At 43.5% G+C, this 25,721-nt stretch overlaps 1 protein-coding gene across 1 annotated transcript; it reads right to left on the bottom strand.

Moving 5' to 3' along the window:
* Window positions 1–248: 248 nt before the first annotated feature.
* Window positions 249–8,157, bottom strand: LOC143403529 (Fc receptor-like protein 2). Its single transcript, XM_076861582.1, has 6 exons — window positions 8,127–8,157; window positions 4,344–4,610; window positions 3,839–4,120; window positions 2,236–2,523; window positions 1,581–1,859; window positions 249–577 (listed from the first exon to the last, which is right to left on the bottom strand). The coding sequence occupies exons 1-6, from the start codon at window positions 8,155–8,157 to the stop codon at window positions 249–251; spliced, it is 1,476 nt and encodes a 491-aa protein (XP_076717697.1).
* Window positions 8,158–25,721: the final 17,564 nt, after the last annotated feature.

Genomic DNA, 25,721 nt, shown 5'->3' with positions numbered 1-25,721 from the left:
TGCCCCAATCCATGGCGATAAAAATACGAATGGTTTGGGTTATTAATAAGATGACAGAAAGGCAGTAGCCATCGGAGACCTAGGAGAGGCCTTTATGACTCTGGGGAAACCTAATGTGAACTGATGGTTTGGCCCTGATCACACGCAACCCAAGAGTGGGTGCGTGTTTTGAAGGGGCAAGGGGCGATCGTGAGTGGGTGGGAGCAGCCTATGGCAGAAGCTGGTTGGCCCACGATTCCCAGCGACCATCACCCACCTTCACAGACAGCCCCTGCATCCTCCTTGTGTCCACAGTTGAAGGTAATTGTCTGGTTACATTCGGCCAGTGTCCTCTCTGTCCCGTTGCACCGGGCTTCCTGAAGGTGCACAGGCTGGGCCTCTTCTGCCCCCGGTTGATACAACACACCTGCAGGTGTGTGTTTGCCTGCTCCGCAACCCAGCTCCCGACACACCACAGCCACTTCCTTCATGTCCCAGCCGTCGTCACACACAGTACCCCAGTGACCTTCCTTTTCCATCTCCACCCGCCCTTCACAGCGGTGGGGACCATTCATCAAGCGGACTTTGAGAGGAGTATCTGCAAACAGAAAAGTTATAGGTGCATTTGAGAATCAACAGCCCCCACCTCTCCTTTTCTTTGGTACCAGGGATTGAATCTGGGAGTGCTAAACCACTAGAGCCACATCCCCAGCACCCCCCCCCCCCCTTTTTTTTTCTTTTGAGACAAGTTTTCGCTAAGTGGCTCAGGGCCTTGCTAAGTGGTGGAGGCTGGCCTCGAACTTGTGATCCTCCTGCCTCAGCCTGTTGAGTTTTGGGATTACAGCGGGCACCATCACTTCTGGCTTAAATTGTGTTTTAAAGCCTTGGAAATTTTGAAATGACTAATAAAAAAAGATTTAACAAGGAAGATAAAAATCTAGCAGGCTTTAGAAAGTTGTTGGGGTTAATTCCAAAGACTCTTTAAGTTGCAGATAATTCCAACATTGTTTTAAATCGCTGCAGGGCATAGAAACTGTGGAAACTCCTGAAATTGTTCTTCTGAGGCTAACCTATCCTTAAAAGTAGAAAACTCACTTTTAATGAGGATGCAAAGGAGCTGGCAGGTAGCTCAGCGGTAGAGTGCAGGCTTAGCTGGGTTCAGCCTCCACCACCAAATAAATGAGGTGATCCTAGTAAAAATTTAAACCCCAGGAAGTGCTCCACTCCTGGTTTTCCCACTTTTTCCTTAGGTATTTACAAGAGTTGGTTGTATCTAATCGTTCACTGGAAGCTCTGGGTGTGCAAGGTCTTTCCTTGATTTTTTTCTTGGAGATGCCTTCCTCCCTTTTCCATGCTCACCCACCCCTCTCCTTACACTGAGCTGATCCCAGTACAGTGTCTTGCAAATGGTCTGTTTTGTGCCTATTTTGTTATCCAGGTGAAAGGGAAACAGATAGTAGGCGTTTGTAAGCTTGGGACCAGGGACGTCGTTAAGACCCGTTGGAGCGGCTGGGGAGCTGAGAGACTTCTGGTAGACCTCTGATTGGCTGGAGGGAGGGGAAATCCGATGGAAAGGGGGCACACGCCGGTGCTGGTCCTACCTGTGACCCTGAGTTGCATCAGCTCACTGTGCCGGGCTCCCAGGCCATTGTCAGCCTTACAGAAGTAGGATCCAGAATGTTCCGCAGTCAGGGAGAAGTTGAGGGAGGCTCCCCCTCCAAAAGGGGCTGAGCTGTTCCCCAGGGTGACGTCCTCGTAATAAAACCAGTACAGGATGGGGGGAGACGCTCTCCCGTCCTCGCAGTGAAGCTCCATCACAGGTCCCATGAAGGCCCGGGTCCCGGGGGCACCGAACGTGAGGATGGGATGTGACACTGGAACTGTAGAGGCAGAGGCGCCATCCGAGAGGCAGGTGGGAATCGCAGCGCCCCCCGCTCTCACTGGAGGGTCCTCCAGAATCTCCCCCTCCTGAGCCTTTCTCCAGGTGGCACCTCCTGATCTAACCTCCCCCACGGAGCTCAGGTGAGCTGGGATGGAGACTTCTGAGCAGGCCAGGGAGCCTGCCTCCCGACCACCTTCTCAGCCTCCTTCAGTGCCTCCGCGGCTGGCACTGCCCCCTCCACCCTCCCAACGATGGCCCTCCCATGCACCTTCTGCCCAGAGCCTTGTCATTTCCTTTAGAGCACCCTCTGCTGCAGGAGGAGACCCACCCCCGTCGGGAGTCGCCGGCTGGCTGATGGCAGGAACGCTCCTCACCCCTCACGGTGATGGCCACCACCTGGCTCTGCACAGGGCCGTAGCTGTTGTCGGCTGTGCAGTAGAACCCCCCGCCGTGGCTCCCCCGGACGACTGGGATCTCCAGCTCTGCTCTCTGGGAACACTGCGTCTTCCTCCCCAGACTCTCCGATGTGTCCTCTCTGTGCCAGGAGAATGTGGTGACCCCGGTGCCTTTCCCCACGGAGCAGACAAGGACCAGCATCTCCCCCTCAACTGCCTGAACCCCTGGGGGCTGGGTCTTCATGGAAACCTGAGACACAGGGACCCCTGCGGGAACACAAGAGGGGACAGCAGCTGAGGGACAGGTGTGGGGAAGGCAGGGCGGGGGTGGGGTCCAGTACCACCTCTGGAGCATTAGGGCAAGTAATATTTGAATGCAATGTTTAGGCACAGGAGAGTCCACTCCACTTGCCTGAGATTTTTTTTTTTTTTTTTTTTAAACGGGGAGATAATATTTTGAGGGATGTTATACAGGACCACCCCGTAATGTTCCAGTCAGTAACAATCGCACATCCTTACTAATGTCCAGTGTCTACAATGACGTGCTCTCTCCTGACCTCCTGGTGCGTGGTGGGCAGTAGGAGTGGTGGCAGATCATACAGCCTGGGGAGGCAGGCAGGCGGAAGTTACAGTTCAACTCTGCCACTCATTCACTGCATGATCTGGGAAAGTCAAGACCTCCAATCCTCGTTTTTCTCAAACATAAACATGTGGGTCATCATCCTAACCTCGCAGAGTTCTCATGAAGATTAAATGAGATGCAGATAGAAAGCACCTCTCGCTATGAAGCTGTTCGGCAACATCTCTTATTGATACACTCTCCTTGGCCATTGTTAGGTAGAAAGTGGTGCAAGAGGATTAAAAGTGCATACATTTGGAACCAGAGCCACCAGGATCAAGTTGCAGCTCTAGGTTCCCTTCGGTTAGTCTTGTAACGACTCTAGGCATCAGTTTTCTCATTTGCAAAATGGGGATAATAATAGGCATACATTACAGTCACTCATCACAGTACTGTTTCATAGGGCTGCTATAATTACTAAACGTTAAAATGCTCTGAAAAGTGCCTTCTACATGGTGAATGTGTGCATAAGTCTTCCCTGTTGCAGATATTTATGGCCATCAGAGAGATTCTCCTAGAACCGAGCACAACATACAGTGATCCTTTTATAAGTGCCAGGATTATTATAATCATTTCTTTCATTATTAATTATTATTGTTACTTAGCGCCTTTGTTGCTCCGTTAAAAGTGCATCGTAGTTGGGTCACTCCTTGCAAACAAGACACCATGATTTTTTATTTACTTCTTGGTTTGCTGGTGAGTGCTCCTTTCATGGTAAATGTTCCAGAGAGGGATTATTATTATCACTGCTTCTCTGACAGGTAAAGCAAAGTTATGGGGGAAATGATGTCCCTGCAGAGATTATTAGAGAAGAGCCCAGGCAGATCACGGTAGCCCCCTCATCCATAGGGATTGGGGGGCACAACTGAGAAGAGAGCCCATGGTCCAGGCTGTGCCCCGTTCTTCCCTGCCTGACCCAGCCCTGCCTGACCCAGCCCTGGCGCCCAGCCCGTCGATGCTCACTCTGCACTTCTATATAGGATGGGCGGCTCTGCTTGGAGACACGACGAGACGCTGTCCTGGCCTCACACCAATAATGCCCCGAGTCTTTTTTCTGTGTCGCTGGGATCTTAACCCTTGCTGAGGTCCAGCCTGACCTCAGGGTGTGGCCATCTCTGATGAAGGAGTATCGAAGCTGGGTCGATGACTTCGCTGAAGGCAGTTGGGTGTTACAGGACAGCATCATGGAGCAGCCCTCTGTGGGTCGCAGGGGTCTGGCTCTCAGTTCAGGGGTGGGAAACAGCTCTGCGGGGAGAGAGGACACAGAGACCACCCGTTATCTGTGGGCTGTGGAGTTCCTGATGAGAAGTGGCCCCAAAGAACCCAACACACAGACCAGGATTCAAGGACTCTCAGCCCACCCACCGTTTCTCCCTCCCTGTGTGGTCTTCTCTTCCCGGCACCCTCCGCTTCCCACCAAACGCCTATTCCTTCACAGATTCATCCACTCCAAGAGTGAGGGCCTCACCTCGGACAATGAGCCACGTAGTTCTTGTCTCTTCTGTCACACCTATAGGAGGGAATAATGTTCTCTCTGCCTTACAGAAGTAGGAGCCGCTGTCGCTGCGTCTTGCATTTGAAATGGTGTGGCTCGTGGCATTATGGTAAGTGGATATTTGCAAGCCGTCCTTGTAGTACGTTAGTCTATTTATCCTGTCATTTGTTTCCCCAGAGCATCTTATAACCACCTGGTCTCCTTCGTAGACATTGTGTGGTATGCTGATACTCAGCCAGCCTACAAAAGAAGCAAAGGCACCCAGTGACAAGGCTGCCCCCTGCCCTGGTGCCTTCCCTTCTGCTTATAAGGGGAAGGGACAGTGCTCTATCGTGAGTCAGTCTGAGCATCTGCAGTTGCCTTGGGTCCTGCTGGCTCTGTGAGCCTCCCCGCTAAGTAAAGTTGAGCTCCACCTCCCTGGCAGTCTGTCCAACAAACATCTTGTTAGTTTTCTGTCTGTTAACAGGGTTTGATGCCATTCTTCCCAGCAAAGAACACTTGGAATAAATATGGATTTGAAATGATCCCACTAGCATCTCCTTCCAGGTGACTGCGGGTCCCTACAGGAGCCATAATTAACTCTCTCTGCGTGTTTCATTCCTTGGAGACTCTGTCTAGCGGTACCATCAACCCAAAGGCCTTCTCTCTGATATTCTCCCTGCATGAAGCAAACCGGGCCACTGAGACTCTGGCCCGGGGACTACATCTTTAATCTCCCGAGTTCCCCCTGCTGTGCTTCTTCAGAGACTCTGAGAATCGTTTTCATGAATGGGTCTGGATGATCCCTATGAGAAGGGAAGTGGGCCCCTCCACTTGTGGGGTCATAGTCTCCCCTTGGGAGATAGTACTCATTAGGGAGATAATGAGCAGCTTTGGTGCTTTGGCTCTGCCCCCAGCAGGAAAAGGAAGAACAATCGGAGGAGCCTGTAGACCACTTCCTGAAGAAGGGAAGGAGAGGCAGCCACCACGCTGTTCTGAGACCCAACCCTGTAGACCTGGGCTTTGGGGGGACATTTCAGTTGGCAACAGAACTAGAAATGTGGGTTCAGATGTCAATTTGGAATCGTGGGATTCCAAGGAAAATGTTTGTTGTTCTGATAAAAAAAATAAAAACACCTAATCCCAGACCTGAACACTGGGCCATTCCCCTGCAGGGAGGGGACAGGGCATACAAGTGCTGTGCAGGCTGTGTGCCGGGCTCAGTGCTCTGGTATGAGGTTACGGAGGAGGGGTAGCGGGACCCTGCCCAGGGTCCTGTCCCGGAAGAGAGATCTTCTCACAGCGAGGTCTCGGTCACAGTTTCCAAACTGAGACTTACAAGGAGATGGGGAGAAAGCCCTTTGAACTTCCATCGTAGACAATAGATCTTCTCATCTTTTAAATTTTCTGGGTTTGTACATCTTTACCAGGTTCCCTATTTCCACGTATCTATTTAATATATTTAAGACACAGGCTCAATTTTTTTTTTTTTTTTTTGTTCTGAATAGTGCAAAGTGATCAAACGAGTTCAAGGACAACTTCTGTTCATCATTTAACCACTTTGAAAGTTCTGCCAGTAGAATAGGGAATGGGGGTGGGTGGCCGGGGGGGACAGCATCGATAAAGAGAGAGGAGCGTGGGGGCCCAAATATGTTCTTCCTCCAAATTGACAGTGGGAAAGATTTTTCAGTGATGATGATAGAGATATAATCAGCTTGATTAAAGAAATATTTAAGGAGCAATATTTATGTGACCAAGTTCATAATAATGATAGGGCAAGAGACAGGGGGAAATGCTAAAACCAGGTTTTCCTGAACTGCAATAAGTTTTTAACCGTAAGATACCTGGTTATTGGTCATTGAGGGTTTTTTTTTTAAATTTTTATTTTTAGTTATAGATGGAAACAGTATCTTTATTTTTATTTATTTATTCATTTTTTTATGTAGTGCTGGGGATCGAGAGCTGGCAAGCACTCTACCACTGAGCTACAGCCCCACCCCTGTCATTGAGTTTTGACACTTTACCTACAGACCCCTTCCCTAGATGCGGGCACAACTGTACATATATACACATTTCATCATAATTTCAGGGAATTTGTTGGATCCCACGAGGCTGCTCCAGAGACGAATTTAAGGACCTTCTTGCTTAAAGTTACAAGCCTCGCTGCACAAGCCTCACCCCGCTTCTTATTAGAGAATGGATGTGTTCTCAAAGGCATGAATAAAGAAGAAAATGTGCTTTAGCAGTCTCATGTGAAACCAGATTTTTTCTCTTTATGTCACCATATTAGAATTCTAAGGAAAATCAGGTGAGGCATGGAAGAGTTTACAACCCAATTAGAAGATGCAGGTTCTTGTTTTCTGCAAAAAGCCTCCTTGGCCCCTTGTTTCTACTCTATTGTAAATACGCTTCCCCTCACTGTTTCCAGGGATTCTGGTGGGAACTTTAAGCCCCTGCAGCTGGAACCAGGAAGAAGTTTTCCCAACCACACAGTGCGTGCTTTGCTTTCCCTTCACAGTTATCTTCTTTCCTATCTCAGGGCTCAACAGGAAAGGGGAAATCATGTGTTGCTTTGTCAAACTCAGGGCAGGGTCTTCTTGCCCACGGAGTAAGGAGGCAGCCAAGCAGAGATGAATGTGGCATTGGAGGGTCCCGCTGTAGCTGGACGAGGGGGAGGAGAGAGAGGCACTGTATCCTCCTTCTCTCCACCCTAGTCTTGGCCCAGATCCCTGCAGCCCTCAGCTGAGAGGCTAGGACAGGCCACCCTTCCCAGGCCTGATAGAGTGAATCTAATTCCCAGAGATTTAAGAAAATAAAGAGAAGAGTAACTCACTGGACTGGACACCGGCGGGAGCTGTGGGGAACAGAGTCGGAGAGATCAGTGCACATCACCGAGATCCTCACACTTTTAAAAAAGCTACAACCCTCCGAGCACTTCCCCATGATCTCCCTCTTTCCTTCTGTCTCTCCCCGCCTCCTTCCCGTACACCCCCTCCCTCATTCCACCTATTTCTTTTTCCTCCTCCCCCCACTGACAAACAATACCCCTGGGAACCCAATGTTCATTTTACTATCCCAGTTCATAAGCATTGTCCGTACCCGTGACCAAAAGCTTGTCATTTCGTTGGTTATATCCTGAGAAGTTTCAATATCTATTGCTCCTCTCCTACCGTTTTTCGTTTCCTGACTACTTTGTCTGGGACACGTTGCCTACCTGGGAGTCACACAGAGCCCAGGAAAAGGTCACAAAGGAAAAGGGGGTGCCTTTCATATTCATCGACACTGCTTCTCCCTCCATCCCAATTCTGGACCTAGTTTCGTGTTCATGTCTCTATACGGGCCGTATTTACAACAAAAGCCATCATCTCATCTGTGATCAGCAAGACATGAAACCTATCCAAAAGTTCAGGGAGGTGAGAATTCAGCCCAAAATGTGATAGCATGGAGTGGGAGTGGGGATCGGGGAAGGTAGGATCCATGTGGGCTGGAAATGGAATTCACCCCAAAAGAAAATCCCTTTGTAGTTCTTTTAAAGAAGCCTTCCAATTTCCCTAGAGATCAAAGCAGAAATGATGTATTTGGTATTTGGTAAAGGGATGCAAGGTCCTTTTGACTTCCTGGGACCCTGCTTTTCTTAATACCTAGTTGCATAATGTCTGCTAGTACTGAGTCAGAACCTGAAATCTATTCCTACTCATTGCACCCGAGAGAGTTGTGCCCCAGAACAGAGAGTTCTCCCCTGGGTCCAACCTGGTCCTGCTCTAGCAGCCTACTCACCCAGGACCAGAAGCTGTAGCCACAGCAGCATGAGGCTGGAGGCAAGATGTTCTCCCAGATACTGTCAGGGGCAGCTCGGGTCTGCAGAGCGGCTGTCTGTCTGGATGAAGCTGGGGTTTGTAGTTCAGCAGGGATTTCATCAAAAAGAAAAAAAGGAAGTAGCTAGCTTTGTCCCCACCCAAACTCCATGAGTGCTGAGAAAGTGAATATTCTTCTCCTTGACAGAGTTGCTCAGATGTGTGTGAATTGATAAAAGTGCTTCTTAAAAGGCTAGATGTCTTTATGCTATAGGACGCTTTCTACTTCTTTCAGCTCTGTCTGCAAATGCTCAGTTCTGGACTTGCGAATAATCAAAACACTTGCTTGGTCTCTTTCAAAAAGAAACCTTCTTTTTGCTACTTAAGATGCACATTTTTTTTAATGCTATCTTTAATATTATGACACCATGCCAACACTGATGCTGTTCTGCAGAACTCCAGCCAGACCACATGAAAGACGAATAGGAATTTGTTAGAGATGGTGATGGGATTAGGATGGTGCAAGATGGCATTATGTATTGTCTGGGGCCCCAGAAAGATATAAATTCTGCTCAACCCAAGTCACCTGTCTTCATGAAATGTTTCAGCCAGATACACATAGGAAGGAAGAAGTCATAACACCCAATGGCTACTTGAGGCTTTAGCGGTACAGTGGTCTGAAGGACCTCAACACACACAGGAATGGGAGAGACCAGGTCTGTCTTCTTACACTCCAAAGTTTAAGAATAAATTTCGGAAGAGAGCTCTTGTATCAGGCTGGAAAGAGAATCCACCTTAGTTAAAAGGAGGAACTCAGGGCTGGTAGTATAGCTTTTCGTGCATGAAGTTCAATCCCCAGCCCCAAATAAGAGAGAAGGAGGGGAGGAGAGGAAGAAGAAAAGGAGGAGGAGGAGGAGAATAGTAGTAGTAGTGGTGGTGGAAGGAAGAAGAAGTAAAGAAAGAAGTAAAGAATTTTAACAAAAGCGCTGTCAAGGGAAATGTAGGCAGTACTACAGTAATAGGCTCAGAACAATGAACCATGCAGAGACCAGCAACCGACCGTGTGAAGTCGTTACAACCCTCAGTGCTAAAGAAGCCAGAGGAGGAGGGACGTTACAAAAACGCAGTGAAAACTGACCACTGAGGAAGGGCTGTAGGGGGCGCTGTGACTGCAGAGGGTGCAGCTGCTCCCAGAGACGGCGGGACAGGGACACAGACACTCTGACTCTCTTCCTGATGTCTGACCCCCTTTTGGTGTCTCCTGTGGATAGAGTCCAATCTCGCACCAGGTCCTGCCGGATGCATGAGAGCAGCCAAGAAGGGCAGAGAATGCATCTGGGGTGGGGTGGGCTGGGCAGCTCAGGAGGAGAATGACCCCCATAAACCAGTTTCACCAGCACCAGGATCACTTGCCCATCAAAAGCCTTTTTTCTCCCCCTCATGTTGGAATCTGCCCAACTCCACCCAAGGCCATCAGTGTGCGGGGTGCTGAGGTACGATTCAGAAGATATTTAGGTCAGGCCCCAAAGGGTGTCTCAATCAGTCGTCCTGGGTCAGCAGCACTAGGGAGGAATGCCGACAGAAGCATAAACCAGACAAAGTCATACTTTTTACTGGTGATTTCAGACTCAAATTCCCCCAAATAGTTCTCTTTAGTTGTGTGATGTGACCGCTCCTCCCAGGCCTTCTGCCCTGAGATAAACACATAAGCATAAGAGGTGAAGCAGACCAGAGCCTGTCCAAGCTACACGCCTTTCTCTCTGATGTGTTTCTGAGTGGGGCCCGGGGGCAGCTGGAAGCCCAGAGGACAGACTCTGCCTTGCTGTGTGCATGGGAGATGAGAGGGGGCTCAAGAAATTGCATCCACATGCACGCTGTCTTGTGACCCCTTTGAAGTTTTGCCCTCTAGAAGAGTGGACAGTGAATGTGCTGAGTGAGCTTCTCATCAGAGACAGAAAGATGAAAGCAGTTCAAATCAAGGCTGTGTTTGAGAAAATCTCGATTATGTGACCAAGAAGGGAATGAGTGGCAGGACTGGAGTCAGGAAAGAAGGGATACCACTGGAACATTCTACAGACCCCAGGATTTAACTGTAAGACATGACCCCGTCCGGCAGTGGACGGGCTGCCAATTTGGTGACTCTTTAGAAAAATGGCTCTTTGTTATGACATGGTCCTTTGAGGTCTTGATGTAATACAGAGACACATTATTCCCCACGACACGGACATACACAAAGGTTAAGAGTTTGTTAGAGGCAATTTTGGAGGTTCAAAGTTTTCGGAAATTATCTGGGGATATCAGATTAAGAGCTCCTCGTCTGTTGCTATCTAGCCGCAAAGGCTGGGCAGGACGGAGATGATCCATTACATTTTCAAAGGACAGATTTCTGAAAAACATGACTTTCTTAGCAGTGGATAAAAGTGGGCTCTTCTCTTGGTTAATTACATTAGATTTAAACCGTGAGGGGAAAATGATATGCTTTTGCCAATTCATTCACCAAGCAAGAGAGCACAGCATCTCTCAGCCTTCAGAGCTGCTGTGGCTCTTGTTCCCCGGAGTATCCTTCATTCCTACTGGAGAGGAGCCCCCGCTGGGGAAAACAGAGAGAGTTTTGGAGCATCTGTTCATCTGCAGAAAATGGACTTCCAACATGCCGCAGCTGCCTATGCGTCTTTCCTCTGTAGATGTCCTGTCGTCCTCCCAGATCTTGTTCCCCCAGGAGAGTGAGCAGATGTGGGAGGTAGGGATTCATATGTCCACCTAGCACTTCTGACTTAGGAAAACTCATCCCTTCAGCCTTTGGCAAGAGGAAATAGGCAGGGAGCAGCCACGGCACAGTTGTCTGGTAGCTTTCTGACTTATGCCACCGTAATATCCCGGGGTTCAAAAGAACTGAGAGAGGGGAATTCAAGTAACGATCTCCACACGGGTGGTAGGGAAGACTCAGAGACTCGCCTGAGCAGGACTTCTCAGATATTAAGTCTTGCCCCTCTGAGAAATTTTCTCCACCCACACCTGCATTGCTTTCGTGCCTCCAGTCTGAAGAAGATGGCCAGGAGAATGAGAAGACGCAGGAAGGTAAGGGGCAATTCTCCTTGATGGTGAGTGATGTTGGGAAGGCCTGTCATGTCTGTGAGCAGAGGAACTAGGAAGCTCCAGAGAGCAGATACAAATGAATGGGAAACCATCCCTCTTGCAGAATCACGGCACATTTGATTAGAAAATAAATCTTTCCTAGGGTCTCTAACAATATCCTAGGCAACAGACTTCCTGCCTGATGTATTCGGCTTCCAAAGGTGCATATTCTGCAGTAGTAGTGCTCTGCACCCCACCAAATCCAGGTCACTGACACGGACAGATAAAGATTTTCAGAGCGAAGTAGAGTGGTGTCTTTAGGTTTGGCACAAGCTGTGAAGGGTCAGCCTGGAGTAGGTGGTACATGTGAATAGCAGGTGATTGCCCTGATGAGCATCTTGTCCTGGCTGTACTCTGGGTCCACCTATTGGCCTAAAGTGCATATGGAGAGATTCATGGTTCAGATGCTGACTACAGGATCGTATTCATAGTAACAGTCCAAACCCTCAATTTTCTGAAGCCCCCATGCACTAACAGGGACTCCTCTTTTTCCCTGGTTAAAGATGATCAGGATAGCATACAGGTATAAACACGAAGGCTCTGATTCAGAATACAGAATAAGTGTCATGTAGTAACTACCTAGGAAATTGAGGTCATCTTGAAAGAGTGGGTATCCAAGACCACTCCTTAGAATAGAGATACCCAAGGCAAAGTTCACGGATCTTAACTCATGTTCACAGCCATCTTTCTGCTACCAGGGAAAGAAAATAGGAACACATCAGCAAGTTGCAGCTGCCTGGGAATCCGCCCTCTAGTTCTTTAAAAACAAAACAAAACAAAACAACAACAACAAAAACAGCATCTGTATAGGAAATCCTCAACGTAACTATCCCTTCCTTTCCTTTCCTCTCCTTTCTGTCTGTGCTGAAGATCAAACTCAGGGCTGTACTCGTGCAAAGCACATTCTCGACCTCTGGATCACACCCCATGGTCCCAATGTGGTGTATTATTGAGTCAGTCTGGACCCAGGTAAAATCAAAGCAAGGTCAACTGATAGAGGACACAAGTCTCCCTCTCCCATGATCAGCAGGACCATGGGCAAATGCACAAGTCAAGGTTTCAGGAAGCCATGTCGTGTGTCACTGCCACCAGGTTACTATAATTTTTGGTGCCCTCTGTCATTAAAATCTGACCTGACTCCATTACAAGGATGAGTTCAGGGCCTCCGGGAATTAAATATTGAAGTTTACTCAACTCTTTTTTTTTTTTTTTTTTTTAACCAGGAATTAAGTTCAGGGATGTTTAATCACTGAGTCACATCCTCAGTCCTTTTTTTTTTCTTTTTCTTTAACTTTTGAGACAGGGCCTCACCAAGATGCTTAGTGCCTAGCTACATTGCTAAGGCTGGCTTTGAACCACCCAACCCCTTGGGATTACAGGCATGTGTCACCATGCCCAGAGAAGACTATCTATACCAACACCCTTTACTTATATACCAACACCCTTTTGGTGAGTTTGGAGTCCTTTGAGGAGATTTTTCAAAGGAAAGAAAGTTGGGGATAATGCTCAAAGGGCAGACTTTGACCTGAGAGGGTAAATCAATGACAATCTCCAGGTGTCTGAGTAGGGTGGGTGGGAACCTCTCTCACTGCGGAGCTACATTTTTCTTGGGGATTGGCAAAAATTTGAACTGGTCATCTGGTATGTTACTAGACACTGTACTGCCCAATTGAAGGACGGTGAATGTGTCCCACACACAGAATTTCTCAGTTCTGAGAGAATAATCTGAATATTAGGAGGAGGAGAAAGAGATGAAGGCAGACAAGCCTTCAGTATCATCCAAAATGGCACTGTGTGAGCTTCCTGGATGTTCTTGTGGCCTCACGTATCCTAGACTGGGACCTGAAGGAGCCAAGCAACCTCTAACACCATGGGTTCAGATAAAAGCCTGTGTCCTCCGGTCAGAGGGCAAGAAAGAGGGTCAGCCTAGCAAGACAGAACCCTTTAGGACAGTAACTACTCTCTTCCAGGCAAACATCACAGAACATGACTGTGACCCCATCCCCACCCATGCCAGGAAAGACAGTGGAAGTCCTAGACTGCCACCCTCATTGCAGAGTGGTGACACCACCCCATTCCTTATAGGGATGCAGTCACAAAATGACGAGCTTGGAGCAGGAACTTTCATCACTGTTGGCTGTCCGAAAGACCCTCAGTGCCCTCTGTATCAGTGCAGACCATGTGAGGGATCTGGACTTCCATCCCTGGCCAGCGGTAATGAAGTGACCCTCCCCTTCCTCTTTTCCCCTCCATTTTTCTGTGTATTGACTTAATTCCATTTCCCTTTATAGAAACGTTTTACTGTGGTAAGAATATACACAACGTAAACATCACCATTTTAACATATGAAGTACGTGGTTCCATGGCGGTCAGTACCTTCGCATTGTTGTGTGATGGTCACCACCTTCCATTTCCAGAACTTTCCCATTCCCCCAACTAAAACTCTATACCCATTAAATAGTAATTCCCCATTCTCCCCGCTGCTATATTGTGGAAAAAAAAAAACACATTTCTTTCCGACTTTATGTCTCCATTATGTCAGACTTCATGTCTTCATTAATTTTACTACTCGAGGTACTTCATACAAGTGGAATCAAACAATGGTTGTATTTTTGTGGCTGGCTTATTTCACTCAGCGTAGTGTCTTTGAGATTCATGGAGCAAATGTCCAAATTTCCTCCTTTTTAAAACTAATGTGTGTGTGTGCATGTGTGTGTGTGTGTGCGTGTGTGCATTTTATTTATCCATTCTTGTGTTGATGAATGTTTAGGTTGCTTTTGCTTTTGCCCTTGTGAATGATGTTGCTGTGACTAGGGTGTCCAGATATCTGTTTGAGTCCTTACTTCCAATTCTTTTGGATAAATACCCAGACATGGAATCTCTGCACAATATGGTAAGTCTGTGTTTAACTTTGAGGAACTGCCCATATGGTTTCCCACTGTGCTGCCCTGCATTACCATCAACAGAGTGCAGGGCTCCACTTTCCTCAGATCCTAATCAACACTTGTCCTCCTCCTCCTCCGGCTTCTTCTTCCTCCTTCTCTCCATTCTCCTCAGTTGACTAAATGTACAGAGTGATTTCTGGGCTCTCTATTCAGTTAACTCAGTCTATGCATCCATTTCTATACCAGTCCTATGCAATTGTTGATTGCTACAGCTTTGTAGTATATTTTGGAATCATACATTGTGATGTTTCCAACTTTGATCTTTTTGTTCAAGATTTCTTTGGCCATTCAGGGTCTTTTGTGATTATAGATACAAATTTTAGGATTCCTTTTCTATTTCTGTGAATAACATCATTGGTATTTTCATAGCGATTGCATTAAATCTGTAGATTACTTTGGATAGTATGGAATTTTAACAATAGTACTTCTTCCAATCCATGAACACAGGATATATTTCCATTTATTTGTGCCTTCTTCATTTTTTTTTTTTTTAAATCAATGCTTTATAGTTTTCATTGTAGAGACCTTTCACCTCCTTGGTTAAACTTATTCAAATTTTTTTTGCAACTATTGTTAAAGGGATTTCTATTTCAGATGACATACAGAAATGCTTCTGATTTTTGTATACTTTGTTTTGAATCCTGCAGCTTTACTGAGTTCACTTATTCTATTGGTTTTTTTTTTTTTTAAGTCTTTAGGATTTTCTATATATAAGATTGCCTTCTGCAAAAGTGACAGTTTGACATCTTCATTTCCAGCTTGGATGGCTTTTATGTATTTCTCTTGCCTAATTGCTTTGGCTAGGACTTCCAGTACTATGTTGAATTGAATTGGTGAAAGTGGACATCCTTGTCTTGTTCTAGATCTTAAAGGAAAATCACTCCACTTTTCTCCGTTCAGTGACAGGGTTGTCATATGTGGCCTTTGGTGTGCTGACGTACATTTCTTTTATACCTAACCTGCTGAGAATCTTTGTCATGAGGGGACGTTGGATTTTGCAAAGATGCATTTTCTCATCTATTGAAATGATCATATGATTATTGTGCTTCACTTGTTAATGTGATGCATCATGTTATTGATTTGTGTGTGTTGAACCATCCTAGCATCCCTGAGATGAATCACACTTGGTCGTGGTGAATAATCTCTTGGTTCTGTTGACTATTTGTAGACAATTTTTGCATTTTTTAAAATCAGGGATATTGGTCTGTAGTTTTCTTTTGTTGTTGTACTTTTGCTTGGTTTTTGTATCTGATAACACCAGCCTTGGAGAATGGGTAAATTTCCTTCCTCTTTAACTTTTTTTTTTGGAATAATTTGAGAAAAATTGGTATTGAGTTTTCTTTAAAGGCTTGGTAGAAGTCTTGGGTTTTCTTTGATGGGAGATTCTTTAGTACTGATTCCATTTTCTTACTCATTTTGATCTGTTCTGGTTTCATAATTATTCATAGTTTAGTCTTGCTAATTCATATGTACCCAGAAGTTTAGTCATTTCTTCTAGATTTTCCAATATCTCGGTTTCTTATGATTCTTTGTATTTCTGAGGCATCAGTTGAAATGTCTTCTTTTTCATTTCTTCCTCTCTTTTTTCTTTAGTCTAACTAAAGAATTGTTGACATTAGGCAGGCACAGTGGTGCACATCTGTAATCTCAGCAACTCACGAGGGTGAGGCAGGCATGTCACAATTCAAGGCTAGACTGGACAATTTAGCAAGAGCCTGTCTCAAAATTTTAAAAAGAATCAGGGATGTAGCTCATTGGTAGCGTGTCCCTGGGTTCCATCCCCAGTACTGTTCAAAAAAATTGTTATTTTATTTTATAAAAAAACAACTCTTTGTTTTATTGATCATTTGTATACTTTCAGTTTTTTATTTCTTCTTTGGTATTTATGATTTCCTTCCATCTACTAATTTTAGGTTAGGCTTAGTTTTTCCAATTTCTTGATGTCCAATGTCAGATTATTTATTTGCTATCTTTCTTCCTTTTTTATTTTCCCCCCACCACCAGTTAAACCCAGGAGTGCTTAACCACTGAGCCATATCCCCAGACCTTTTTAATTTTTATTTATTTTTATTTTGAGGCAGGGTCTCACTAAGTTGCTGAGAGCCTTGCTAAGTTGCTGAGGCTGGCTTTGAACTTATGATTCTCCTGCCTCAGCCTCCTGAGTCACTGGGATTACGGGCATGCACCACTGCACTGGGTCTTTCTTCCTTTTTTATGTAGGTATTCATTGTGTCCCTCGGCTGCATACACTTGTAATCCCAGTGGCTCAGGAGGCTGAGGCAGGAGGATCACAAGTTCAAAACCAGCCTCCACAATTTAGCGAGGCTCTAAGCAACTTAAGGAGACCCTGTCTCTATATGAAATATAAAATAGGGTTGGGGATGTGGCTCAGTGGTCAAGTGCCCCTGAGTTCAATCCCTGGTACTAAAAAACAAACAAACTAAAACCAAACAAACAAACTTCCCTTTTAAAACTACTTTGGTTGTATCCCATAGGATTTTCTATGTTGTGTTTTCATTTTTATTTGTCTCAAGGAATTTAAAATTTTCTTTTTTAACCCCCTAAAATTTTCTTTATAAAATTTGCAGAGTTTTTGAGTTTATCCTGGAATGCATTTTAGTTCCATACCATTGTGTGTAGAGAATATATTGAAATTATTTTGTATCTTAAATTTGTTGAGACTTGCTTTGTGGCCTACCATATGGTCCATCTTGGGGAATGTCACGTGTCCTTAAGAAGAACATGTTTTCTGCTGCTTTTGTGAAAAATGTTTCATACATATCTGTTCGATCCAGATGGCATACAGTGCCCTTTAAATATGATATTCCTTTGTCGACTTTCTGTCTGGATGATCTCCTGATGGCTGAAAGTGTGTGTGGAAGTCTCCCACTATCATTGTATTACAGTCTGACTCTTCCTTGATCTTTTTTTTTGTCTCTTCCTTTAGAGACAATAATATTTGCTTTATATTTTGGGTGCTCCAATGTTGGGTGCATATAGATTCCAGATACTTTTGCTGAATTGACCTTTTTATCATTATATAATCAACTTTCTCTTCTGGCAGTGTTTTACGTTAAGTCTAGTTTGTGTGAAATAAATATAACCACTTCTGCTCTCTTTTGACTTTCATCTCCATAGAATGTCTTTTCTCAGTCCTTCATTTTCAGTCTATGTATATTTTTTTTCAGGTGAAGTTAGTTTCTTATTTCCTATTCACTGTTTTTAGATATACGTGACAGTAGGGTGTGTTTTGACATATCATACATACATAGAGTGCAGCCCATTCCAATTTGGATCCCATTCTTATGGTTGCCCATGATGTGAGTTACACTGGTTGTGTATTCATATATTTGCACAGGAAAGGTATGTGCAATTCATTCCACTGTCTTTCCTATTCCCATCCCCTGCCTTTAGTCTCTTGAAGGAAGTATATAGTTAGGCCTCATTTTGTGTGTGTGTGTGTGTGTGTGTGTGTGTGTGTGTGTATATCTTTATGTCTTTTAATTGGAAATTCTAATTCAAGGTTATTATTGTATGTAAGAATTTACTCCTGTTATTTTGTGAGTAGTTTTCTAGTTGTCTTATTGGGCTTTTGTACGTTTTTCCTCTTTTGTTGTTTGCTTTCATGGTTGGGTGGTTTCCTATAATGCTAACCTTTGTTTCCTCTCTCTCTCATTTGTGTATCTGCAGTAATTTTTTTTTTTTTGATTGTGGTGGTTGTGGAACTTACGTTAAAAAAAACCCCTCATAGTTGTCACAGATCTTTAAAGCTGATAATATCCTAACTTTGGTTGAATACAAATACTCTAGACGTTTACTCCCCACCAATTTATAATTTCATAATAATTTACATCTTTTTATTTTGTGTATTGCTTCGTGACTTATTGTAGTTGTAGTCGTTGTCGGTCATTTTTACTTTTCACCTTCAGACTAGAGATTTGAAAGATTTATAGGCACCTAATGTGGCTAGTAAGAGAGTATTCTGAATTTGATCATGAATTTATCTTGTTTTCTCTCCACTAAATTGACAGGTTGCTTTTGTCCTATGCTGATTCATCGTTTACATTAAGGCATATTTCTGGAATTTCTGTTTGGTTTCATTGATGTTTTTATTCATGTTCTAGACCCAACCTTTTAATTGTAATAGTTTTTTTTTTTAATGTAGCGTTATAGTTTGGATATGAAGTGTCCCACAAAATCTCCTGTGTTAATGCAGGAATACTCAGAGGTACAGGGATTAGGACATGACAGCCATAAACCAACCAGTGCCTCCTGGTTGGAGTGGACCAGCTGGCTCATAACTGCAAACAGCTGGGGCATGGCTGGAAGGGGTGGGTCCCTGGGCAGTGTGCCCTGGAAGGGTGCGTCTTCCCTGTCCACCTACCCCCACCTCCTGGTCACCATGTTCTAAGCTGCTTTCCTTACCATGCTCTTCTGCCATGATGTTGTGCCTCATCTCAGGCCTAGAGCAATAAAGTTGCTGATAATGGACTGAACCTCTGAAACCACGAGCCAAAATGAAGTTCTCCTCCTCTGAGTGGTTCTTGTCAGATATTTTGGTCACAACTTCAGTGTGTGTGAAAACCAGGATAGTTGTATTGGTATAATCTACAGAACATGCTAAGATTCACCCATTATACGTGCATTTATTTGTACGTGTGTGTGTGTGTGTGTGTGTGTGTGTGTGTGTGTGTGTGTGTATGTGTTTGTCTATGCAATTATTAGCTTTGGGTAGCTATCACGTCAAGATACCTAACAGTACTTTTACCACAAGGGTCTCTGATATTATTCTTTTCTAATCAGAACTACCATCTCCATCCCTGTTACCTAGTTCCTGGAAACCATTAACCTACCTGTTCTTTGTTTTAAGATTATGCTATTTCAAAAATATTGTATAAGTGGAATCATGTAGTATACATCCTTTTGATACTGTTTTTTTCATTCAGTATAATTTTTAAATGTTTATCCAAGTTTTTGTTTATAAACTAGTTTGTTCCTTCTTATCACAAAATGTACCAGTTCTTTTTACACAATATCTTTATTTATTTATTTATTTTAATGTGATGCTGCAAACCAGTGCCTCACATGCGCTAGGCAAGCGCTCTACACCTGAGCTACAACCCCAGCCCTGGACCAATTTGTTTAACCATTCACCCATTGAAGGACGTTCAGGTAGTTTGGGGGTTTGGATTCTTATGAATAAGTGTCTATAAACATTTATATACAACTTTCTGCTCAAAAATAAGTTTTCACTTCTTTGCCTAAAATTGCAAATGCTGGATTATAGGGCAAGTCTGTTTTTAATGGATATAGTTTAAAGATTAATAAACTATTTTCTAGAGTGAATGTACCACTTATTTTACCACCATAATTTACAAGTGATATCATTTCTCCATATTTTCACTGGAATTTAGTGTCCCTATTACTTTCCTTTAAACATGTGACTCATTTTAGTAGGTGTGCGGTGATGTCGGTGGTTTTAACTGGCATTCCTCCTGTGGCTGACGATCTTGCACTTGATTTCATGTACTTATTTACCATTTGTACATCCTTTCGGATGTAGCCTATGTTGTCCACCTTTAAACTGAATTTTTCATTTTTTTAATGTTTAATTTTGGAGTTTTAAATATATATATTATAGATGCTAGTCCTTGACTGGAAATGTGATGTGAAGGCGTTTTTCACAGTCTGTAGTTTGTATTTTAATCTTCTTAATGGAATCTTTGGAAAGAAAATGTTTAAAATTATTATGAAGTCTAATTTGTCTATCTTCCCCTTTGTGAATTGTGCTTTTATTGTCTCATCTAAGGATTCTTTGCCTAGTTGTAGGTCATAAAGGTTTTATTCTCAATTTTCTCTTAGAAATTTTATGGGTTACCTTATGTAAGTCCATGATTCTTTGAGTGACATAAGGGTTTTTGGGTTTGGTTTTGCCCATGATGTGCAGTTCCCCCGTCATTGGTTTAAAAGATCATTTCTCCCCGCCGGATTGTCTTTTCTTCTTTATCACATGTTAATTGAATGCTGTGTGTTGTTCTACTTCTGGGTTCTCTATTCTGTTCCACTATCTGTATGTCATCTGTCCCTCTGCCAATACCATACAGTCTTGTTTACTGTAGTTATAAAGTAGTGCTTAACATTGGAAAGAGTGATTCCTTCTACTTCATTTTCCTTCAACACTATTTTTGAATCTTCCCGAATCAATGCTTGGTCTACCAAAAAAAAAAAAAAAAAAAAAAAAAAAAAATTGCTGGACTCCATCTCAGCCAAAAGGCAAAGAACCAATGTACTGTATGTAACAATAATGTACTATAATTCCAAAAAACCAGAAGGAAGAAATTTGAAAATTTTTGCCAATAAGGAAATGATAGATGTTTGAGAAAATAGGTGTGTTTTACCCGGTTTAAACATGACACAGCGTAAACATGTATTAAAACATCATGTTGCTCCATTAATATGTATAACGTTTATGATTTTATGTATCAGTTAAAAAAATAAAATTTAAGAGTCCTAGCTGGAATTTGGATAGTAACTTGTGAGCCCCTGGATTAATGTAGTAAGAATTGAAATTTCACTATGTTGAGCCTTCCAATTTATACAGCATATCTCTCCAAATACTTAGTTGGCTTTGATTTCTTTCACCGGAATTTTGTAGTTTTTAGCATACAGATCAGGTATGCTTTATTAGATTGATGCCTAAGTATTTCATTTCCTTTGAAGCTATTGTGAATGGTTTGTGTTTTTATATTGTGATTCCACTTTTTTTTTTTGTTTTCAGTACATAGAAATGCAATTGATTTTGTGTCATCTTGTATCTCTTCATCTTTCTAAATCCACTTGTTAGTTCTAAGAGTTTTTTTTAGTAGATTCCAGAGGATTTTCTAAGTAGTTAATTATGTCATCTGCAAACAGGGGCGGTTTATTTCTTCTTTTCCCACCTGCATGCCTTTTGTTACGGGCTTGTTGCAATGTTTAGAAATGAACATGTCATTGAATGAGAGTGGTAAGATCAGACAGCCCATGTTTTAAATACACTTTCACACATGATAGGACTTGTACGCTTTAGGGCTTCTACAGAGTTTTCCTGATCATCCTTACAAGTTTATTTCTTCATACAAACTTTAGAATGAGATTGTTTAGTATAAAAGACCAATTTGTTCATCTTTATAAGAATAACATTAAATTTATAGGCATAGGGAATACATAATAAATAACAAGCAACTATATAAATAATATGTGTGAAAAATAAATACATAAAATTTATACCGTTGAGGCTGAGAAAGGGGTTTGCACTGTTATTTAAAATCTCCTTTCATCTAACTCTTTAGAATTTGAAAACTGTTTGCATAGGTTCTGCAATTTTTTGTTAATCTTATTCTGAGCTGTATTACCATTATTTTTTTCTATTCAAAAATGTGATTTTTGTTATTTTTTTTATGAGTGGTGGGCATTGACCATTTTAAGGCTTTTGATCTTTAGTTTCAAATTGCATAACAGAACAGTTGTATAATCACATGTTCACTGCTCTAAGACTATACTCAAGCAGTCGAGGGTGGATTGAGAGAAAATGCATTAGTCTTGTGTTCCAACCTCTTCAAAAATATTAGTATTAGCATAAAAGCCCAGAAGGTTTCACAATGGTCTGTGAGGTCCTGCCTATATCATCTTGTCTTGCCTGATGCACTCCTGTGGACTTGCAAACCCTCTTCATCTCCTTCCTCCCTCCCTCCCTCCCTCCTTCCTTCCTTTCCAGGATTGGACACAGGGGTGCTTAGCCACTGAGCCACATTCCCAGACCTTTTTTATATTTTATTTTGAGACAGGACCTCGCTAAGTTGCTTTAGGGTCTCCCTAAGTTGCTGAGGCTGGCTTTGAACTTGTGATCCTCCTGCCTCAGTCTCTGGAGCCGACTGTACTTATTGTCTCTTAAAATAATATTAAACAGTAGGAGTCTTCTCTGTCTCCACTGGACTCCAGGTGGCTGCTTGGCTGCTGGTCTCCTCAGCCGTGCGCCCTGGGAGCCCAGGCTGAGCCTGTCCTTGGCGCTGGCCTGGGTCGGGCCCTCCGCAGGATCGATACCAACACCCTCCAGGGCCAGGCTCAGGCAGCCGCCACTAAAAAGAGCAGAAAGGTGGCGGGAGCTGTGCTCCAGGGGGTTGCCTGGCACGACATGGGCGCTGCAGGTAGGTGGCGTGCAACCCGCCTCAGTTGCCACGCCACATCGTGATGGCCAGCTTCTCAGTGCACCCCAACCTTGAATTCGGGGTTCCCTCTTGCTCTCTCTTCCGCAGGCACAAGGAAGCCAAGCCTGGAGCTGCGGAGCCAGAGAGTGGTGGACCTTCGCCATTGTCTGGCTCTTGCCATCTTCTACTTGGACTGAGATGGGGTGAATGGCCCGTCCACTCCCATCCCATGCTGACATCCGACTGCGCTGAAACTTCCCTGCACTCCAGGCAACCGGCTGCCTTTGGGCCCAGCAGGGAGTGGGAAAGCGTGTCCAGTGGAGGCGGGGCCTGGTGCGTGCACTTTTGACCTTGGGCGTCTCTACACCAAGAAAGTGATAGAGGATGCTCCTCTGCACTGCCCGGGAGGCTGTCCCTACCCATGCTGTGGCCCTGTGCTCTGCAGCACTTCCAAACTCATTCAGTGAGGCCAATGTCACTCTGATTCCAAAACTAGGCAAAGACACATCCAAGAAAGAAAACTACAGACCAATCTCTCTAATGAACATAGATGCAAAAATTCTCAATAAAATTCTGGCAAATCGAATACAAAAACATATCAAAAAGATTGCGCACTATGATCAAGTGAGATCCATCCCAGGGATGCAAGGTTGGTTCAACATTCGGAAATCAATAAATGTAATTCATCATACCAATAGACTTAAAGATAAGAACCATATGATCATCTCAATAGATGCAGAAAAAGCATTTGACAAAATACAGCACCCCTTCATGTTCAAAACCCTGGAAAAACTAGGGACAACAGGAACATATCTCAACATTGTAAAAGCTATCTATGCTAAACCCCAGGCCAACATCATTCTAAACGGAGAAAAATTGAAAGTGTTTCCTCTAAAAACTGGAACAAGACAGGGATGCCCTCTTTTACCATTTCCATTTAACATCGTTCTTGAAACACTGACCAGAGCAATTAGACAGACGAAAGAAATTAAAGGGATACAGTATAGGAAAAGAACTCAAATTAGCACTGTTTTCCAACAATATGATTCCATACCTAGAAGATCCAAAAAATTTCCCTAGAAAATTTCTAGAACTAGTAAGTGAATTCAGCAAAGTAGCAAGATATAAAATCAACACCCATAAATCAAAGGCATTTCTGTATATCAGTGACAAGTATATCAGTGACAAAGGGAAACAAGGAAAACTATACTACTTACAAAAATATATCAAATTTACTATAGTCTCAAAAAAAATAAATAAAAAACCTTGGGAATCAACCTAATAAAAAAGGTGAAAGACCTCTACAATGAAAACTACAGAACACTAAAGATAGAAATTAAAGAAGACCTTAGAAAATGGAAAGATCTACGTTGGTCTTGGATAGGCAGAATTAATATTATCAAAATGTCCATACTTCCAAAAACACTATACAGATTTAATGCAATTCCAATCAAAATCCCAATGACATTCCTCATGGAAATAGAAAAAGCAGGGGTTGGGATATAGCTTAATTGGTAGAGTATCTGCCTTTCATGCACAAGGCCCTGGGTTCAACCCCCAGCAACACACACACACACACACAAAAAAAAAAAAAAAAAAAAAAGAAAAAGAAAGAAAGAAAGAAATAGAAAAAGCAGTTAAGAAATTCATCTGGAAAAATAAGAGACCCAGAATAGCTACAGAAATCCTTAGCAAGAAGAGTGAAGCAGGTGGCATCACTATACCGGACCTTAAACTATACTGCAGAGCAATAGTAACAAAAACAACATGGTATTGGCACAAAAAAACAGACTGGTAGACCCATATAACAGAATAAAGGACACAGAGACTAACCCACATAATTACAGTCATCTTAGTAAAGGTGCCTGCTGGGAGCCATCAGCCAAGTAGGTATGACAAATTCCTTGCCAGCTTACTCCCATGCTGTCTAGTGGAAGGACTTCTGAAAGGTGACCTTGCTCAAGGACCAGGGCAGGATCCGTGTTTAGGGTGTTCCCCCTTTAGAATAGGGCGGTTTAGCATAATAGGAGATTAGGGTGTTCCCCCTTTAGAATAGGGCAGTTTAGCATAATAGGAGATTAGGGTGTTCCCCCTTTAGAATAGGGCGTATCCTGCTGCTGAGTTCCTCTTGAGTGCTTAGGGTCAGACAGTATATTTTGGGAGACAGAAGCCCATGCGGAGTGGATTTGGGCAGAGAGTGATTTTGGGAGAAGTGGATTTGGGCAGAAAACGTGGATTCCTCCAGAGCGTGTTTGTAGACGGCCGGTGTGAGTTCGGGAATAAAGAATTGCTGTTTGAATCTACAAGCTGTGTGGAGACTCGTGATTTGTGCCCAGCCAGAGACTGCGGCAGGTGCCAAAAACATACATTGGAGAAATGATAGCCTCTTCAACAAATAATGCTGGGAGAACTGGAAATCCATATACAACAAAATGAAATTAAATCCCCATCTCTCACCATGCAGAAAAATCAACTCAAAGAGGATCAAGGACCTAGGAATTAAACCAGAGACCCTGAGTCTAATAGAAGAAAAAGTAGACCCCAATCTCCATCATATAGGATAAGACTCCTATAACACAAGAATTAAAATCAAGAATTACTAAATGGGATGGGTTCAAATTAAAAAGCTTGTTTTCAGCAAGAGAAACAATCAGTGAGATGAACAGAGAGCCTACAGCCTGGGAGCAAATTTTTGCCACACGTACATCAGATAGAGCTCTAATCTCTGGGGAATATAAAGAACTCAAAAAGCCAAACACCAAAATAACAAATAACCCAATCAATAAATTGACCAAGGACATGAACAGACAGTTACCAGAAGAGGACATACAATCAATCCACAAATATATGAAAACACATTCAACATCTCTAGCAATTGGAGAAATGCAAATCAAAACCAGTCTAAGATTTCATCTCACTCCAGTCAGAATGGCAGCTATTATGAAGACAGACAACAATAAGTGTTGGCGAGGGTGTGGGGAAAAAGGTACACTCATATATTGCTGGTGAGACTGCAAATTGGTGCAACCAATATGGAAAGGATTGTGAATATTCCTTGGAAAACTGGGAAGGGAACCACCATTTGACCCAGCTATTCCACTTTTCAGTCTATGCCCAAAGGATTTAAAAGCTGCCTACTGCAAGGACACAGCCACATCAATGTTTATTGCAGCTCAGTTCACAATAGCTAAACTATGGAACCAACCTAGATGCCCTTCAGTGGATGGATAAAGAAACTGTAGTGTATATACACAATGGAATATCACTCAGCATTAAAAGAATAAAATCATGGCATTTGTAGGTAAATGGATGAAG

The sequence above is a fragment of the Callospermophilus lateralis genome, chromosome 7 (assembly GCF_048772815.1).
Source record: "Callospermophilus lateralis isolate mCalLat2 chromosome 7, mCalLat2.hap1, whole genome shotgun sequence".
Lineage (NCBI taxonomy): Eukaryota > Metazoa > Chordata > Mammalia > Rodentia > Sciuridae > Callospermophilus > Callospermophilus lateralis.
This window is presented reverse-complemented; position numbering and strand designations above follow the sequence as displayed.

Coding starts and splice junctions, on each gene's coding strand:
- LOC143403529 (XM_076861582.1), bottom strand. CDS start 8,157: ATGCTGCTGTGGCTACAGCTTCTGGTCCTGG. Junction 4,121..4,343: donor TACGTGGCTCATTGTCCGAG/GTGAGGCCCTCA, acceptor CTCTCCCCGCAG/AGCTGTTTCCCACCCCTGAA. Junction 1,860..2,235: donor GGTGGCCATCACCGTGAGGG/GTGAGGAGCGTT, acceptor CTGCCTCTACAG/TTCCAGTGTCACATCCCATC.